Source organism: Anomaloglossus baeobatrachus, unplaced genomic scaffold, assembly GCF_048569485.1.
Source record: "Anomaloglossus baeobatrachus isolate aAnoBae1 unplaced genomic scaffold, aAnoBae1.hap1 Scaffold_3516, whole genome shotgun sequence".
NCBI classification, from domain to species: Eukaryota; Metazoa; Chordata; class Amphibia; order Anura; family Aromobatidae; genus Anomaloglossus; species Anomaloglossus baeobatrachus.
In genome coordinates, this window is record NW_027442877.1 from 20,623 (window position 1) to 40,803 (window position 20,181).

General features: G+C 45.7%; 1 protein-coding gene across 1 annotated transcript in view; it reads left to right on the plus strand.

Annotated features, from left to right (window-relative positions):
• Nucleotides 1-20,181, plus strand: part of LOC142272546 (RING finger protein 207-like) — a gene marked incomplete at its 3' end in the record, with an annotated part of 58,742 nt that overhangs the window by 10,164 nt on the left and 28,397 nt on the right. The window contains exon 3 of the mRNA XM_075332506.1: nt 13,108-13,240. Within this exon, the coding sequence (XP_075188621.1) occupies nt 13,108-13,240 (133 nt within the window). The remainder of the gene's footprint in view (nt 1-13,107; nt 13,241-20,181) is intronic.

The window sequence follows — 20,181 nt, forward strand, 5'->3', positions numbered from 1 at the left end:
CATGTCAATTCATGCGGAATTATCTGCAGAATTCCTGCCTTTCCACTATGGAGATACAGGGGGGGAAATCCACAGAAATTCCGCATAAAATCTGCACTGTTTCCGCAGGTTTACCGCATCAATTCCGCAGAAATACCGCATCAATGGATAGCTGCGGATTCCAGGGAGTTGCTGTGTAAACCCACACATCCAAGCCCCCTTCACCTCCTGCCGCCTCCAAATCAAAAATATTTCACGGATCCGAACATTCCTTTCCAAGAAGCAGCAAAAACTCTAGTGCATGCCCTTATTATCTCCCGCCTGGATTATTGCAACCTCCTGCTCTGTGGCCTCCCTTCTAACAGTCTCGCACCCCTACAATCTATTCTAAACTATGCTGCCCGGCTAATCCACCTGTCCCCCCGCTACTCCCCGACCTCTCCTCTCTGCCAATCCCTTCACTGGCTTCCCATTGCCCAACGACTCCAGTTCAAAACCCTAACCATGACCTACAAGGCCATCCACAACCTGTGTCCTCCCTACATCTGTGACCTAGTCTCCCGCTACTTACCTACACGTAACCTTCGATCCTCACAAGATCTCCTTCTCTACTCCCCTCTGATCTCCTCTTCCCACCATCGCATCCAAGATTTCTCCCGTGCCTCCCCCATACTCTGGAACACTCTGACACAACACATCAGACTCTCACCTACCTTGACAAGCTTCAGAAGGAACCCGAAGACCCACCTCTTCCGACAAGCCTACAACCTGCCATAACCCTCAGTCTGATACAGCGCTGCACAATCAGCTCTACCCTCACCTACTGTATCCTCACCTATCCCTTGTAGACTGTGAGCCCTCGTGGGCAGGGACCTCTATCCTCCTGTACCAGTCTGTGCTACTGTTTATGATTATTGTACTTGTCCCTATTATGTACACCCCTTTCACATGTAAAGCGCCATGGAATTGATGGCGCTATAATAATAAATAATAATAATAACCTGCGGAAATACCTGCAGAAAAGTCCGCAGGTACGATCTCCCATGTGCACATGGCCTTAGGACACGTGCACACACTGAATATTTGGTGAGTTTTTACCTCAGTATTTGTAAGACAAAACCAGGAGTGGAACAATCAGAGGAAAAATATAACAGAAACATGGGCACCACTTCTGTATTTCTTACCCACTCCTGGTTTTGGCTTAGAAATATTGAGGTAAAAACTTACGAAATACTCAACTTGTGCATGTGGCCAAAGTGTTTAGGAGAAGCGGGTCCCACTAAAGCCATGCACATGTTGAGTATTTGGTAATGTCTTTTACCTCAGAATTTGTAAGCTAAAACCAAATACTGAGGTAAAAAAGTCACCAAATACTCAATGTGTGCACGTGGCCAAAGATGGTACTGTAACTTGAACTATAAGGCCCTGTGCACACATTGAGTATTTGGTGAGTTTTTACCTCAGTATTTGTAGCCAAAACCAGGAGTGGAACAATCAGAGGAAAAGTATAATAGAAACACGGGCACCACCTCTGTATTTTTTTTGCCCACTCCTTGTTTTGCCTACAAATACTGAGGTAAAAAACTCACAAATCCTCTACGTGTGCACAGGGCCTTCGCTGCACTTTTGATGCAGCAAAATTATTCAGTGTCAAAAACGCATCAAAAACTCATTGTGTGAACGCAGCCTAATTCATTGCAGCTGCCATAAAATACATACAGCCGTATAAGGCTGAGGCCACACGGGGATTACTGCAAGTCCTCGCATACACTCGGCACACACTCGCACCACAGCGGGAGCCAAGTGTCATGTGGCTGTGGTCCGATCGTGCAATCAGACCACAGTTGCGGAGGGGAGGGCCGGTGCGGCGGAGGGGAGGGCTGGCACTGTGGAGAAAAGGGAGGGATTTATCTCCCTATCTCCTACGTTGCCGGCTGATGGGAGAATTGCACTGCTCTCACGTTATACCGGTGTAACACGAGAGCAATGCGATGTTTTTTTTTCACAGCAGATATGTATTGGTGCGAGTGGAACAAAATCGTATGCTGCGACTGTTTTCTCGGTCCTATTAGGGCTGAGAAAACAATCACTCATGGGAGCTGCCCCATAGAGTAATATTGGTCCGAGTGGAATGCAATTCTTTATCGCATTCCACTCGCTGCATATTACTCGCTGTGAGTGGTGACCCTTATTGCTGCACTGTGTGATCCAGCTTCATGTCCGATGCATACGGTGTAGATGACCCCTCGCCCTTGAACTATATGACCCCAGTATATACAGCAGGGTTCCCCAACTCCAGTCCTCGAGGGCCGCCAACAGTGCATGTTTTCAGGATTTCCTTAGCATTGCATGGGTGTTGGAATCATCAACTGTGCAGGTGATTAAATTATCACATGTGCAATACTAAGGAAATCCTGAAAACATGCACTGTTGGCGGCCCTCGAGGACTGGAGTTGGGGACCCATGATATACAGCATGGGGCACTGCCGTCAGGGATGATTGTTTCAAAGTGCAGTGAGATAGTGGAGAGATGATATAAAAGCCGCGTCCCCTTCGTAACTCTCCGGTCATTTCTGACACATAGCGGATCTCAGGAGCTTTAGCGCTGAACAGCTGCAAGTGGAGAGTTACTACTTTTAGCTCAGACATAACCCTGGAACAAAGGCTTCTGGGCAGAGGACGGAGGGTGATAAGTGGCCCCCGCTGATCCCCATACTGGATTGTTCTCACACAGACAGATAACCTTACATGCTACATTTAGGTTACCTTTGCACACTAATTTTTTTATTTATTTTTTTTAGATTTTTGAAAAAGTCTACATGTTATATACATTTATTTTTTTGCATTTTTTTAAAGACAGTTTTAGCATCTGCGTTTTTTTTCTGAGGGTTTTTTTTGAGTTGCCTTTATTCATCACAAGTCTTATATAATCAATCATGTTATTTCAAGGATTCTCATAGAAACTAACGTTAGAAACGCACAAAAAATGAGTCACATGAACACAGATGTTTTTATTCAATTAAAAAATACCCCTCTCCCCCCTCAAAAAAAATCAATTTCCAGATCATGATGCATTTTGGCACAAACTGCATTGAGAAATAAAAAAGCACAATTTGCTAAGATACAAGTGGCAGAATTCTGCTGCAATTTGTGAGAAAGAAAATTGTTTTAAATGTTTGCATCACATTTGTTAGCATGCCCCTTGGATAAAGCCTCATTCACACATTAGTATTTCATCAGTATTTTTATGCCCAAACCAGGAGTGTTTCCAGGGGTCAATCTTTCAATTATAGTTTTCCTCTAAGTTCCAATATCAAAATGTGGATAGAATAGATAGATAAATAGTATAGATTGAGACATAAAATAGAAATCATGCTGATAGATAATGTCCCCTCTACATATTATACACTTGCACCCTTTAGTGTCCTTCATGTGGCACTAAAGATTGTTTAGCCTGGTTTAACATAATAACTAAATAATCAATTTAAAAAAATAATGTGTGGTCCCCCTTATTTTTGATAACCAGCCAAGGTAAAGCAGACAGAGGGGGGCTGGTATTATCAGGGTGGGAAGGTCCATGGTTATTTGGCCCTTCACAGCCTAAATATACCAGCCTGCAGCCGCACCAGAAGTGGTGCATAATATTAGATGCTCCAATTCTGGTGCTTTTATCAGCTCTTCCCGATTATCCTGGTGCGGTGGCAATCTGGGTATGGTTTTTGGGGATGATGTCAGCTAGTAGTATCAGTTGGCATCAAGCTCAGGTGTTAGTAATGGAGAGGTATCTATGAGACACCCCATTACTAACCCAGTAATTGAACAGCATAAACAAAAAAGCAAAAATATTTTATTTGAAAAAACACTCCCTAACACTTTCCCTGGTTCACTAATTTACTAAAAGAAAAAGCCATGCAGGTTCGCCGTAGTCCGGGGGATCAGCCGTAGTTCACATAATCCGATGTAGTCCACAAATGGAAACCTGAAAGACCTAAAAAGAGAGAAATACAAACAGGACACTGCCCCTCGTTCACCAGTTTCTTAGAAATCCAAGTTCCCAGGTCTGACATTGGCCTGCAGTTCCCACAGCATTCCTTGATTTCCTGCATCAAAGATTATGGAGCATCAGAACGAGGCTCCATATGTGACACTCCATGGAGCTCTAGATAGGAGCTTAACTCCGTACCTTGTATACCCCTCGCCGAGCCAGTGGTTAGTTGAAGTCGTGGCCTGACTCGGTTCCGTGGCCCCGTGGTGCACAGTAAAAGGGAGGCTAGCAAGGATTGTCCTCAAGAGGTAGTCACCAGCCACGGTGGTGACTGGGGTCCCGACCTCCTCCGCTGCGGACCCTTTCTCCGACCTTGCCTCCTCCAGGAGTGGAATGGATGAAGTTGACTACGCCACCTGTGGCGTGCGGCCAGGAATAAGGCTGCCGCTGCATGGTACCTCGCCGGGGGTGATGTTAGGGTGCAGCCGGGATGATATCGCTCTCCACAGGCGGAGCGCCCCCCGAGAGGGAGAACGGGGAACTGGGAATCACCAGATCACAAGGCGATGACAAACAGAGTCAGAGTCACTGGGTTGCGGGTTTCAGATCCTATTTACTCACAGTTCCTTCATATTCACTGCAATGACTCCATTCGTTCCCAAGCAGGGCAGAGATCAAGTCTGGTAAGGCAGTCTGTGTACTTTCTCCTCCTGTGCTCTCGTGTGGTGGTCCCCTCCCTGTCTCTGGAGCTCTTGGGACCCATTACTCTGCCACTCGAAGCTGCGGGGCTCTGTAACCCTCTTCTCCCCCATGCTACACGACTACCGGTCTCAGGCTCTCAGTTCCTTCCCAGCTAGCCACTTCTCCCATTCCAAGTCTCTGCCGGCTAATGGATCAGGAACCTCCTAACTGGCATCTTCCTCAGCTTAGGGCCACAGCTATCCACTCGCCCGGTCCTGGGTAAGGAAAGGGTGTATAACCAGTCTGGACCCGGTGATACCTGCGCTCCACTCCCTGAGAGAGCTCTTAGAGAGCTGATCACTGCATGTGTGACGCCCTGGCCTATCAGGTCGTCACAAGGGTGCCGTGCAATCTGCCCTTCTGTATGGTACCCGCTCCTCCTTGGTTACGGGTCCTGTCAATTTAGTGTTGCTACCACCAGGTATACCTAAATCCTGAGGAACACTCTGCACCACACCCACAAAACACCCATTGGGCAGCCTGAGGAGAATAGGGCCACCCAGATGGAGGGATGGAAGAGGGAGGGCAGAAATGTTAGTTGAGTAGTAGTTGAGCAGTGAGACAGCGGTGACAGGACAGGTCACGCTGTTGAGCTGGGCTCCTGTACCCGTCCCAGGTGCCAGACGTTGTCCTGGCCAGAAGGAGCTGGAATCCCGGTCGCAGTTGGTAGTGACAGGGGGCACAATGCTGATACAGAGAGCGGGCCGGCTGCCTTGTGCTACAACCAGGCAGGGGCCAGGGCACAACGGGGTACGCAGACCCTAGGCTGGGAAGAAGCTTCACTCAGCCCAGTAATTCACCCCGACGGGAACGGAGTCTTCAGGAACCGATCCCCACCCACTCCAGAATTGGGGTACTAGCGCAGCGAGGGGGATAGGACTTCCCACAACCGTCCAGAAAATCCCAAGCGTGAACCTGAGATCAAGCTCATCCTGCTAGCCACGCAGGTGAGCGGGACCCGAGTAGTTCTAAGCGAAAGGGATCCATACGAAGTACACACAGTGCCAAGGGACAAAGTCACTTTGATCTCGTCAGTCCATAAAACCTGGAGCAATCTTTCTTCAGATATTTCTTGGCCCAGTCTTGACGTTTCCCCTTCTATGTCTAGCTCAGTGGTGGTCGGGTTCAGCCTCCTCATCTCAGCCGTGTCTCTGAGCATTGAACACCTTGTACTTCTGGGCTCTCCAGGGAGGTTGCGGTTCTGGAATATAACTGGAGGATAATGGGTCCATGTTGCTTCACATTTGATTCTTCTCAGACCTTTGGCAATTACTGTGCTTCTTTTTTTTTTTAGTCTTCACATTTTTTGCGACTGTATTGACAATTTGCAACAAAACGTTTGATGTTTTTGTGACTGATTGTCCCAATATCTTAGCAGTTTCAAGAGTGCTGCATCAGTCTGTTAGATTTTTAGCATTTTTTTTTTATATTTCAGAGGTTTCAGAGGCAATATGTCCTTTCAAGTTGGGTTATAAGTATCGGGAATACTTTTATGCCAACCTAATCTCAAATTGAGAAATTTATAAGAACAAAAAAAAAATTAAAAATTAATCAGCTGACCACCAGGTGGCGCTGCAATGCTGTTATTTTTTATTCCTTTTTGCACATTTTCATGAGTTGAGTACATGATTTACATGTAAAATGTGTGGATTTCTATATAATGCTTATGTTTCAAAGTGTTTATGAATTTTATTAAATTGATGGCCTATCCTTAGTTCTACAGTATTATCCTCAAGCCAATCAGGGGAACATAACGAAGCTTCAAACCAAGCACAGCTGCTACCAATGGTTTTACCATTGTGCAGTACAGTTACCAACCAAAAGGGAAATTCTAGGCACAGCTAGATATAAGCAAGAATCAACTGAACTGCATACTCAAAAAACCCCCCAAAAAAACCCAAACCCCAAAACAATAGCCCCAGTAAAGGCAAAGTCAGAGTGTATGGCAAGCAAATTCTCAAAATATATAACAAAGTATATCATAAAAAAAAGGAAATACTCAGAAAGGTTTAAATCAAAATTAGTAAATATTTAAAGTATCTAAAGTGCAAATACTATTGTTCATATAGTGTCACGGCCTGATGTGGATTCATGTATTGATGGATGTGGACCTGCGCATTGTGGATCGCAGATGTGCTTTATTGCCTGCTCAACATTTTCCTTGAGTTGGAGCATATTTAATTCCATCCGTCACCGAAGAAGTTAAGGTTCATTTTTAGCACCGAGGGGGCAGGGGGAATTCAGGCACAGGGTCTTATACTTGAGTTACTCGTCACCGGGCTGGTGTGATGATCTAAGGTGTTGCGGTGGGCTGCCCTGCTTTGTGCCCCGAGGTGTACACCAATAAGGAGGGAAGATGATGGGAGTAGTAGTAGTATAAATGTCGTGACAGTAGCAGCCAGAGATGGTATCGCTCCCCACAGGTGGAGTGGGCCCTGGGGAGGATGATGAGGGGAGTAGTGATGGCGATTGTCTTTGGCGCCGAGGTGTGGGGGAGGCAGCTCCGGTAAAAAGAGTCCAAGTCAGATGCTGCGGTTCCAGGTGTCTTGACCCTGGAATTGTTGACTCCGGTCTTCTTTCATGCTCCACCCCTCCATTCCCATTTCTTATCTAAAATAACTACGCAGACACCAAGTTATCTTTGGATAATTTTGGCCATAGCAGCCATTTATTAAACAAAATACATAACCAATAAAATTGCAATATGGTGAGGTCCTTGAAGCTACAAACCCTGGTGATCCCTACAAACCGAACCATAAAACCAACTTTCTCCCAGCCGTTACTCACACTGGCTCAGGAGCACCAAACGGTAAGGGTTAATCCTCCGTTAACCCCAAACACACCCACAGGGGCCCTGACATACCCCGTCGGGATTCCCCCCAAAATCACCAGGTGATCATCCATTCTGCCAATGAGGGGATCCATACCCGGATGGATTCCCCAAACCAATTTTAAACCAACTTCAAGGACCCACCAATGAAAACGCCAACCAGCCACTACGACCCGAGAAACAACCCCATACCACCCCCTCCCACCAACTGCACATCCCAGTCATACCCCAAAATATTAGGGAGGGCGGGTGGGACTCTCACTTGAGTCACAGGAGCGGGAAAAGTGCCGTTCCTCCCCCTGGGCTATCCCTTTCGTTCAAAATCGGGGTCCCTCCCCCTCCCCCACCCATGACGACCTGACCTCCCCACCAATCAGGTGTCATGACGGCCTCCGCAAATGCCCTGGGGGGAGGTGGGGGGGCAATGCTCCGTCCTTTCTTTACTCACACTTTTTGCTGCTTGCCCGGGTATTACTGGTCACCCGCTGTGATGGGCCCTGTCGAACCCGGATTCCTTCGGAGGTCAGTCCGGTGTGGTACTCGGTGGGCCGCTTCCTTCTAGCACCTTGTGGGTTGTATCGCCGTGGCTTAAAGCTACTTGGGGACCCCAGTCCATGTAGAGTAGTACTCTTGTCCCTATTTGCAGATACCGCGGCTCCGCAATGGAGCCTGATGCTTTCCAAGGCCCTGGATCCTATATGGCACTGTGCTTTCAGGCTCTTTGTGGCCAGGGAAGCTTGAAACCTCCCCGTCCTGGCAGATTCTAGAAAACTAACTTGGAGAATGATCTTCTCTAGGGTTCTGCACCCTGCGTGTGGTGCCAGTTCCGAGGGAGCAATGAAGATCTCCACTCGGCAACCGCGTGAACTCCTGTGTCCCACCAGAGCACCCATGAGACACGTCTGCTCCTTTCCTCTCCTGCTGGAGAACTCCTAACTGTTGTGTTGGCTCCTGACTACCCCTGGTGGCTGCTCGTCCCCCAGGTCCCTGTCACTAGTGGGTGGTGCCGCCCATGTTTAAAGGCTACCTTAAGACCCTACCCTAGCCCGATCCCCACTGGGGAGGGCAACCTGGTGGTGTATTTGAGTGTGTAAGTGGTGAAACCGGTACCGACCTCCTCCAGATCAGGGTTAAGCACTACACCTTAAATCAGATGCAGTACTATGTGGCGACTGAAGCCTCAGGGGCGCCACACATTTCTATCATGCAGTCATGCAGTGATCTAACAAGTAGTTATAGCCACAGTTGAAGCAAGTCCCTTCTGCTAATAATATCTGCTCCTCACTCCTCCCTAGGCCAGCTATAGCTCATTCCTTAACTGTCCATGTTGAACTTTTCTTTGCAGAGCTGTGGTGTTGTTACTGTTGCAGCTACAAAGTTCTTGTTGAAGAAACCTTGGAGTCCTCTTTGTTCCACCTTACCCCACCTGTTTGTATTATCTATCTTATTTGCAGGGACAAGAGTAGCATCTCGCTGGCCATCAATAGTCAGGGTGAGTTCAGGGCTTGCAAGGGCCTAGGTATCTGATCAGTGCACGGGGGGTAAGACCTGTTTAGGGACATTAAAGAGTGCAGAGATCAGACTAAGGTGAGTGTTAGTAGCAGGTGTCACCATTCCCCTTTCCCTAGCGCCTGGGCCCACTGTTATATTGTGTTCCCTTTTTATTGCGCCACTTGCAGGGGTCATCCCCCTCCCCCTGCCAAACAGTAACCAGGTGTTCCCGCTGTGTTGTGCCATTCGCCGAGAGACCACTAGTACCTGACATGACATCTGTAGTCACATCGTGACATACAGACATGATCTGTAGAAAGACATTGTGAAGCCTACAACTATATGAAATCATCTAATCATAAAACCTAACAACAATGGTATATACCACACACAAAAATAAATAGATAATACCATAGCACAATAGATCCCACTCGTTTCGCCACTTAATGTGGCTTCATCCAGAGAAAATAAACAATGTAATTCTTCTATATCAAAAAGTAATAATTACTAGGTACTCAAAAGGAAGATTAGGCGATAAACATCTAAAGTGGAGTTCATAACTGTTAGGACCATATGTTTTTCTCGTACGTATTTATCTGTGTTTTTATGGATGGCACTTGCAGCTATGTTAATTATCATAGATATTATAATTTTTGGATCTGTTGACATGTCCAGTTTTTTTTTTCTTTTTGAACCAACAAGGCATACCTTCTTTTACAATCTCATTTCCAGGCAGCCTACCTTAAGCAATCCATAAACTGATGATGGTCAAATTTAGACAAAAAATTTTCACATGCTGGATTGCTGCTATATCACCAAATAAATAATGTCTTTTCCACTTATTGGAGAGCCTTGTCTGTCTATCCGAAGTTACAGGACTGGATCCTACTTGAGCACTCACGCTCATAACTAGCATGTTTGTCTTTTTAGCATGCAAAATTGTGGACATTAATCCAAGTATCAGATAAAAGGCGACAATGTAACATCTAGCCTATATTACTGGGAGGAGCACACATCTTGCACCCAGCCCGTATTACTGGGAGGAGCACACATCTGTCATCCAGCCTATATTACTGGAAGGAGCACACATCTCACATCCAGCCTATATTACTGGGAGGAGCACACATCTCACATCCAGCCTATATTACTGGGAGGTACATAGATAAGGATGGTTGACCTCAGGGAGATCAACATCCAACACTGCGGAGCCCCATCACGTGTTTCTCAACGCAGTGACACTAGAACAAGGTCCCCTGGGAAAATATGCAAAACAAGAATGTTTTGCAGCTGTCTGTGGATGGATACCATGTTTGGCATAGGTGGTCTCCTTAACTGGAGACTGCCCTTCCCGTGGTTGTTCCTTCCCGGTGAAAGACCTGGCTAGTTTCCTGCCAGCGTTGAGAAACATGTGATGGTGTCTCCGCAGCATTCTTGTTTTGCATATTTTCCCAGGGGACCTTGTTCTAGTGTCACTGCGTTGAGCAACACGTGATGGGGCTCCGCGGTGTTGGATGTTGATCTCCCTGAGGTGTCTCTGCGGCATTCTTGTTTTGTATATTACTGGGAGGAGCACACATCTTACACCCAGCCTATATTACTGGGAGGAGCACACATCTTACATGCAGCCTATATTACTGGGAGGAGCACACATCTTACACCCAGCCTGTATTACTGGGAGGAGCACACATCTTAACATCCAGCCTATATTACTGGGAGGATCACACATCTCACATCCAGTCTATAGTACTGGAAGTTGCACACATCTCACATCCAGCCTATATTACTGGGAGGAGCACACATCTCACATCCAGCCTATATTACTGGGAGGAGCACACATCTCACATCCAGCCCATATTACTTGGAGTAGCACAAATTTCACATCCAGTTTATATTACTGGGAGGATCACACATCTCACATCCAGTCTATAGTACTGGAAGTTGCACACATCTCACATCCAGCCTATATTACTTGGAGAAGCACAAATTTTACATCCAGCCTATATTACTGGGATGAGCACACATCTCACATCCAGCCTATATTACTGGGAGGAGCACACATCTCCCATCCAGCCGATATTACTGGGAGGAGCACACATCTCAAATTCAGCCTATATTACTTGGAGGAGCACACATCTCACATCCAGCCTATATTACTGGGAGGAGCACATATCTTATATCCAGCATATATTACTTGGAGGAGCACACATCTCACATCCAGCCTATATTACTGGGAGGAGCACACATCTCACATCCAGCCTATATTACTGTGAGGAGCACACATCTCACATCCAGCCTATATTACTGGGAGGAGCACACATCTCACATCCAGCCTATATTACTTGGAGGAGCACACATCTCACATCCAGCCTATATTATTTGGAGGAGCACACATCTCACATCCAGCCTATATTACTTGGAGGAGCACAGCTCTCAGGGTTTTGAGCACCTTTTGGAGAATTGTCACTTACGACGTCAGTAAGACTACTGTAAAATATAATTGATTCAGCATTAATTAGATCTTATAGGTCCTGGACTCTTTGGAGAAATTTATATTACAGAGATGTGCAAGTAATAGCTTCCAGACTATTGCATTATCACATGCTGGATTAAGGGAATTTCACTGTATATCTGTTTTTGAATAATTTGGGTGACAATCAGGTCCACTTCATGGGTTGTCACTTAGATTTTGTAGAATGATGAAAGAAATACTAATTTAAAGGGAACATCTCACCAAGTTGTTGTTAACCCATCTGGGTCAGAGACCCTGATTCCAGCAATGTGTAACTTATTGGGCTGAGTACTACAGATTTGATAAAATTACACCGATTAGAACCAACTGGAGCACAATGGTGTGTACACAGGACTATCACCAAATGAAGTCTCACACTCCAAATAATTACTGATAAGGCTATTATATAATCATAGAACCAAAAAAATATAGCCAAAAAAACCACAATTGTAATAAAATCATTAAATTTTATTGTCACAATATCATAAAAACATCAAAAAGGGTTTAAAATGATGATAAGAGGGGGGCTGACACAGGAATAATGAATATCAGAATGTAAATAAATAACACTTAGTGTGAAACATGAAAAACACACAAGATGGCACAATAACTCAGGATATGGAGCAGGTGCAAGCAATGCAGAGCATCACCATGAATAATATATATGGCACCTATAATAAAAACTATAAATATAAGGTGCAAATAAAGCCAAAGTGGTCTATATCATAGTACATAAAAAGACATGGCGATGTAAATGCGCCAGCATCTCACCATACCCACAGAAAACCGTCATAATACATATGGGCTATATCTGAGGTAAAATACCAAGATCAAAAACGAATTAAGGGCCCAAAAACATGAAGGATAATACCTGTAGCCATCGGTGTGTATAATTGTGCCAGCCAGCCGACCAGATTTGATAAAATCCCTGTTTTATCGTAGGTGCACTTTAACCGTGGCAGACAAAATAAAATCCCAAAAAATCACATTGTATGATTTCTAAATAATTAATTTGCATTTTATTACATGAAATAAGTATTTGATCACCTTCCGGCCAGCAAGAATTCTGGCTCTCACAGAGCTGTACTCTGCACTCATTACCTGTATTATTTAACCTCTTTGAACCCATTAACTGTAGAAAAGACACCTGTCCACACACGCAATCAAACTCTAAGCTCTCGACCATGGCCAAGACTAAAGAGCTAGGACACCAAGGACAAAATTGTAGACCATTACAAGGTCGGGAGGTGCTACAGGACAATAGGCAAGCAGCTTGGTGAGAAGGCAACAACTGTTGGTGCAATTATTAGAAACGGAAGAAACACAAGATGACTGTCACCTATACATGAGTGGTTGCCAATTAGCATGACTCCACTCTCTCAGAAAAAAAACCAAGGATAAGTGAGGTCCAAATCCAATCTGTTTCATCCTGCGTTAAATATATATACAGTATGTATATGTATTGTGTAGTATATATATATATATATATTGTCTATCACTGTGAAAATAGGCACTATCTGGCACATCTACGTATTCTGACAAGGTGATTTTTTTTATGTTTGATTCCTGTAGGCATCAATCTATAGTGAAAGGAAACAATGCTCTACCCCCAGTGGATAGATTATTAAAGTTCCTTGTGGACAGCTCTGCGGACTCTGGAGAGATTGTACAATGCGCCAACTGTGACCTTGAGAGCAAAAGGCAGGTATGGAAAACCTAAGCATCAGTTATAGATATAGACAACCTGGGATTATGGAAATGCCGATAATTACATGGTGAGTGTAATTAATAGTTTGTTGCTTGTGCTAAAAAAATGTTTTTAAGACTATTTGATAACAGTTCCAAAGCATCTAAAATATGGTAAAAAAACATTATTCAACTATTAATATGTCCTTGATTAAAATATTCTGCTTTTTTGTATACAGCTCCAAGGCAGACAGATACAATATACAGCGGGTGAAACAAATATTGAACACTACACCAATTTTTTAAGTAAATTTCTAAATGAGATATTGACATGAATTTCTCACTAGATGTTGGTAACAACCCATCCAATCCACACAAGCAAGAAATCAAATCATAGATGTCCATAAATTAATTTTTGTGTAATAATGAGAAATGACACAGGGAAAAAGCATTGAACACGCTTACTGAAATTTATTTAATACTTCGTACAAAAGCTTCAAGATGCCTTCTCTATGGAGACACTAGTTGCATGCATTGCTCAGGTGTGATTTTGGACCATTCTACCACACAAACACTTCAATTCCTGCAGGTCCCGTGGGGTTTTTTAATGGACTCTGAACTTTAGTTCTTTCAATAAATTTTCTATTGGATCCAGCTCAGATGATAGTCTGGGCCATTCTAGCTTTTCTTTTTCTGAAATTGAGAGTTTCCTTGTCTGTGTGTTTGGGATCATTGTCTTGCTGGAATGTCCACCCTCATTTTATCTCCATCATCCTGGTAGATGGCAGCAGATTTTTATTTTTATCAAGAATATTTCGTTAAATGTGTCCATTCATCCATCCTTCACTTATATAAAGTTTGCCAGTGCCAATGCTGAAAAACTGCCCCACACCATGATGTTCCCACATCCAAACTTCACTGTTGATATGGTGTTTTGTGGGTGATTTGCCTTTTGACCTCCAAACATGGTGTGTATTATGTCACCCGGAGAGTTCAATTTTGGTCTCATCTAACCAGAGACCAGGCTATATTCTCCCAGTATTACACAGGCTTATCTAAATGTTGTTCAGCAAACTGTAAATGCCCTTGAACATGCTTTTAATTCTGCAATGGAGTCTTGCGTGGTGAGCGTGCATATAGGCCATGGAGGTTGAGTGAGTTATTTTTTTTTTAAACAATTTTACCTGCTGATTTCAGGTCTTTCTGTAGCTCTACACAGGTGGTCTTCTGGTCTTGAACAATTTTTCTGATAATTCTTTTCACTCCTTTAATTGAAATCTTGCGAGGAGCACCTGGTCATGGCGATTTTATGGTGAAATGATGTTCTTTCCTCTTCTGGATTATGGCCCCCAAAATTGTTCACTGGAATCTTCACTAGTTTAGAAACTCAGCTGTAATCAATGCCATCAGTATGTTTTGTAACAATAAGGTTGCAAAGGTTTTGAGACAGCTCACTGGTTTTACCCATCATGAAATGTATTTTGTGTGGCACCTTGATAATGAGACACCGTTTTATAGGCCATCAGTTGAACCAGCTAATATTTTTATGTAAGTAGGAGAATTGCTTTCTAATTACTGATAGATTTTAGCTGGCGTCATGATTCCCCATGGTTTTTTGCAATGCTCTTTCTTCATGTATTCAATACCTTTTCCCTGTGTCATTTACCATTAGTATCAATAACTTAATTTATGGACATCTATAGTTTGATTTCTTTGCCTGTCGGGATTAGATATCGACATCTGGAGAGAAATTCATGTCAATAGCACTTTTATATTTACTTAGAAAATTGGTGATGTGTTCAATACTTATTTCACCTGCTTTACGTAGTATTACTCTGACGTTGTGTGATCATTTATTAGTATTGTGTTTTATTCCACAAGCAGCACAAGTCATGGATGCAAAAGCTGACAGTCATAAGGGTACTTTACACGCTGCGATATCGGTATCGATATCGCTGGCGAGCGTCCCCGCCCCCGTCGGTTGTGTGACATGGGCAAATCGCTGCCCGTGGCGCACAACATCGCTTACACCCGTCACACGAACTTACCTGCCCTGCGATGTTGCTCTGGCCAGCGATCCGCCTCCTTTATAAGGGGGCGGTTGGTGCGGCATCACAGCAACGTTACACGGCAGCCGTCCAATAGCAGAGGAGGGGCGGAGATGAGCAGCCGAAACATGCCGCCCACCTCCTTCCTTCCTCATTGCCGGTGGACGCAGGTAAGGAGATGTTCGTCGCTCCTGCGGTGTCACACATAGCGATGTGTTCTGCCTCAGGAATGACGAACAACATCGTACCTGCAGCAGCAACGATATTAAGGAAATGAAGGACGTGTCAACGAGCAACGATTTTTCACGTTTTTGCGCTTGTTGATCGGCGCTCATTGGTGTCACACGCTGCGATGTCACTAACGATGTGACCCCGACGATATATCATTATCGATGTCGCAGCGTGTAAAACACCCTAAAGTGTGTTGTATCTGTGTCCTGTACCACTTGTGGACTAAAGCACAATATGACCAATCTATCAGTGAGGACATGGATGGATCGTCAAACTTTTATGTTGTTGAGGTGCAACACAAGACTTGAGGAAAAGAGAGGGACTGGGGGCTACATGTGAAATGCCAGTGTGGGACTATTAGTACTATGGAGAGTAGGAGCAGTGTCAGTCTATGTCTTCTTCTGCTATTTAGGTTTTAGTGGCACTATATTGGTTGGACTTTTATAAGGCTAAAGGGTGCTTTACACGCTGTAACATCGCTAACGATATATCGTCGGGGTCACATCGTTAGTGACGCACATCCGGCGCCGTTAGCGACATCGCAGCGTTTGACACCAAGGAGCGACGATCAACGAGCGCAAAAACGTGAAAAATCGTTACTCGTTGACATGACGCTCCTTTTCCAAATATCATTGCTGCTGCAGGTACGATGTTGTTCGTCGTTCCTGCGGCAGAACACATCGCTATGTGTGACACCGCAGGAACGACGAACATCTCCTTACCTGTGTCCACCGGCAATGAGGAAGGAAGGAGGAGGGCGGGATATTCCGGCCGCTCATCTCCGCCCCACCTCTGCTATTGGACGGCTGCCGTGTCTCAGGGAAGGTAAGTCCGTGTGATGGGTGTTAGGGATGTTGTGCGCCACGGGCAGCGATTTGCCCGTGTCGCACAACCGACGGGGGCGGGTATGCTCACTAGCGATGTCGGTACCGATATCGCAGCGTGTAAAGTACCCTTTACACTATACAGTAGGTACCATTCTGGAGGCTAGCATTATGGGCACCACTCAATGGTTAGCACTATGTGACTACAGTCATGGCCAAAAGTTTTGAGAATGACACCAAAATTATATTTTCACATGATCTGTTGCCCTCTGGTTTTTAATTGTGTTTGTCTGATGTTTACATCACATACAGAAATATAATTGCAATCATATTATGAGTTCCAAAAGGTTCTATTGACAGTTAGAATGAGTTAATGCAGCAAGTCAATATTTGCAGTGTTGACCCTTCTTCTTCAGGACCTCTGCAATTCTCCCTGGCATGCTCTCAATCAACTTCTGGAGCAAATGCTGACTGATAGCTGTCCATTCTTGCATAAGCAATGCTTGCATTTTGCCAGAATTTGTTGGTTTTTGTTTGTCCACCCGTCTCTTGATGATTGCCCACAAGTTCTCAATGGGATTAAGATCTGGGGAGTTTCCAGGCCATGGACCCAAAATCTCTATGTTTTGTTCCATGAGCCATTCAGTGATCACCTTTGCTTTATGGCAAGGTGCTCCATCATGCTGGAAAAGGCATTGTTGGGCGCCAAACTGCTCTTGGACAGTTGGGAGAAGTTGCTCTTGGAGGACATTCTGGTACCATTCTTTATTCATGGCTGTGTTTTTAGGCAAGACTGTGAGTGAGCCGATTCCCTTGGCTGAGAAGCAACCCCACATATGAATCGTTTCAGGATGCTTAACAGTTGGCATGAGACAAGACTGGTGGCAGCGCTCACCTCTTCTTCTCCTAATAAGCTGTTTTCCAGATGTCCCAAACAATCGAAAAGGGGATTCATCTGAGAAAATGACTTTACCCCAGTCCTCAGCAGTCCACTCCCTGTACCTTTTGCAGAATATCAGTCAGTCCCTGATGTTTTTTCTGGAGAGAAGTGGCTTCTTTGCTGCCCTCCTTGAAACCAGGCCTTGCTCAAGCAGTCTCCGCCTCACAGTGCGTGCAGAAGCACTCACACCAGCCTGCTGCCATTGCTGAGCTAGCTCGGCACTGCTGGTAGTCCGATCCCGCAGCTGAAACAGTTTTAAGATACGGTCCTGGCGTTTGCTGGTCCTTCTTGGGTGCCCTGGAGCCTTTTTGGCAACAATGGAAGCTCTCTCCTTGAAGTTCTTGATGATGCGATAGATTGTTGACTGAGGTGCAATCTTTGTAGCTGCGATACTCTTCCCTGTTAGGCCATTTTTGTGCAGAGCAATGATGGCTGCACATGTTTCTTTAGAGAGAACCATGGTTAACTGAAGAGAAACAATGATACCAAGCACCAGCCTCCTTTTAAAGTGTCCAGTGGTGTCATTCTTACTTAATCATGACTGATTGATTGCCAGCCCTGTCCTCATCAACACCCACACCTGTGTTAATGGAACAATCACTAAAACAATGTTAGCTGCTCCTTTTAAGGCAGGAATGCAATGATGTTGAAATGTGTTTTGGGGGTTGAAGTTCATTTTCTTAGCCAATATTGACTTTGCAAGTAATTGCTGTTAAGCTGATCACTCTTTATGACATTCTGGAGTATATGCAAATTGCCATTAGAAAAACTTAAGCAGTAGACTTTGTAAAAATTAATATTTGTAGCATTCTCAAAACTTTTGGCCATGACTGTACTCTGAGGCTACCTCTATGGGTACAGACGTTATGCTAGCACTATGGGTGCCACTCTAAGGCTGGCATAATCGGCATTGCTCTGAGGCTATCACTATGAGCACTATTCTCAGGTCAGCCCTATGGGCCCTGCTCTGAGGATATCATTATAAGCGATCTTCCCAGGCTAGCACTATGAGTACTGCTCTGAGGCTATCATTAGGAGCACTATTCACAGGCTAGCACTGTGGGTACTGCTCTGAAGCTATCATTATGAGAACTGCTGAGACTAGCACTTTGAGCACTGCTCTGGGGCTAGCACTGTGGGCACTGCTCTGGGGCTAGCACTGTGGGCTCTGCTCTGGGGCTAGCACTGTGGGCTCTGCTCTGGAGCTAGCACTGTGGGCTCTGCTCTGAGGCTAGCACTGTGGGCTCTGCTCTGGGGCTAGCACTGTGGGCACTGCTCTGAGGCTAGCACTGTGGGCACTGCTCTGAGGCTAGCACTGTGGGCACTGCTCTGAGGCTAGCACTGTGGGCACTGCTCTGAGGCTAGCACTGTGGGCACTGCTCTGAGGCTAGCACTGTGGGCACTGCTCTGAGGCTAGCACTGTGGGCACTGCTCTGAGGCTAGCACTGTGGGCACTGCTCTGAGGCTAGCACTGTGGGCACTGCTCTGAGGCTAGCACTGTGGGCACTACTTTAGTCAGCAGTGACTTGAGAATCTGATCAGAATTGGTTTAGATTATGCGGCCAATATTGTCTTGTCAGGGATGGCGTTTACTTTGGGAAAAGACAGTCACAGCATGTTACGTGGGTTACATATGTGACGTCCCTGGACTATCAGGTCATCACAGGGTACTGCACAAGCTGCCTTTTAGTGCAGTATTCCACCTCTCTCTTGGTTCTGGGTCCCTATCTTAATGGTGTTGCCTCCAACAGCAAATCAAATCCTAGATACACACTGCACTACACCCACCAGGCACACCAGTGGACAGCTTGAGTGGAATAGAGTTGCCCACCTGTGGAGTCAGGAAGGGGAGGTGAGGAATGTAGTGTAGAGAGAGAGTCAGAGAGAGAGGAAATCGGGAGCCGTGGCTCCCGGAGAAGCTATCTAGGTTGCAGACGGTGGTCTGGGCCTAGAGGAGTCGGACCCCCGGTCGCAGGGGATTGTGGCAAGGTGCCTGGACCCATCGAGGAGGACAGCCGGCAGCCTAGCACTATCACTGGTCTGGGACCGAAGGCAAGACGGGGTACATGGACCCTGGGTCGAGGAGTAGCTTCAGGCAACTCAACAATTCACCTGAGGAGAACGGAGCCTTTATGATCTGTTCCCAACTGCTCCAGAATCGGGGCATTAGCGCAGCGAGGGGGATAGGACTTTCCAATCCAAAACGGTCCAAAAAATCCCAAGCGTGAGCCTTGTGAGCAACTCCCACACTTAGCCATAGTAGGGAGCGGGGCCTGGCAAATTCCATACTACTGGGACACCATGTTGAAGTTAAACTTAGTGCCAGGAGGCAGGTCACGGATCACCAGGCAACACTATAGGGGACAGGACCCGGACGAGCTCCCCTCAGCGGCAGCGGTACCCAGAGAATTGGTTTACCCGGTTGTCAGCGTCTGCTTATGAACTGAGTGAGTACAAGAGTGACCCTTGCATCCCACGGCACCTCATACCGAGTCCCGGGGCATTCCCCCCGACTTGTGGAGGGCTACGACACCTTGCTGCCCCACTTCATCACCCCAGGTACTCCCAACGGCAGCGGCGGTACTCCCAAATTACTGTACACCACGGGTGGCATCACGAACTATACATCAACTCCCCTGTAAATACCTCCCTTTCATTTGAGTTGCCGCACGACCCTGGGTCTGGAGACCCTCGAGCCACAGTGAACCCAGATCCGAGCAGCTCGGCTGCTTTCACGGGGGCAGCACACATATACCCAGCCCTCTTCTTAAACAGGATTTTGAGCTGTGTCCAGCCTCATCCTCTCACAAGGCTGCAATCTTCCCATCAGCTCTCATCTCCCACAATGATCAGGAGACATCTGCTGCTTTGTCTAATCTAAATCTTTATTCTGTACCATGTATCCATATAATCAGTA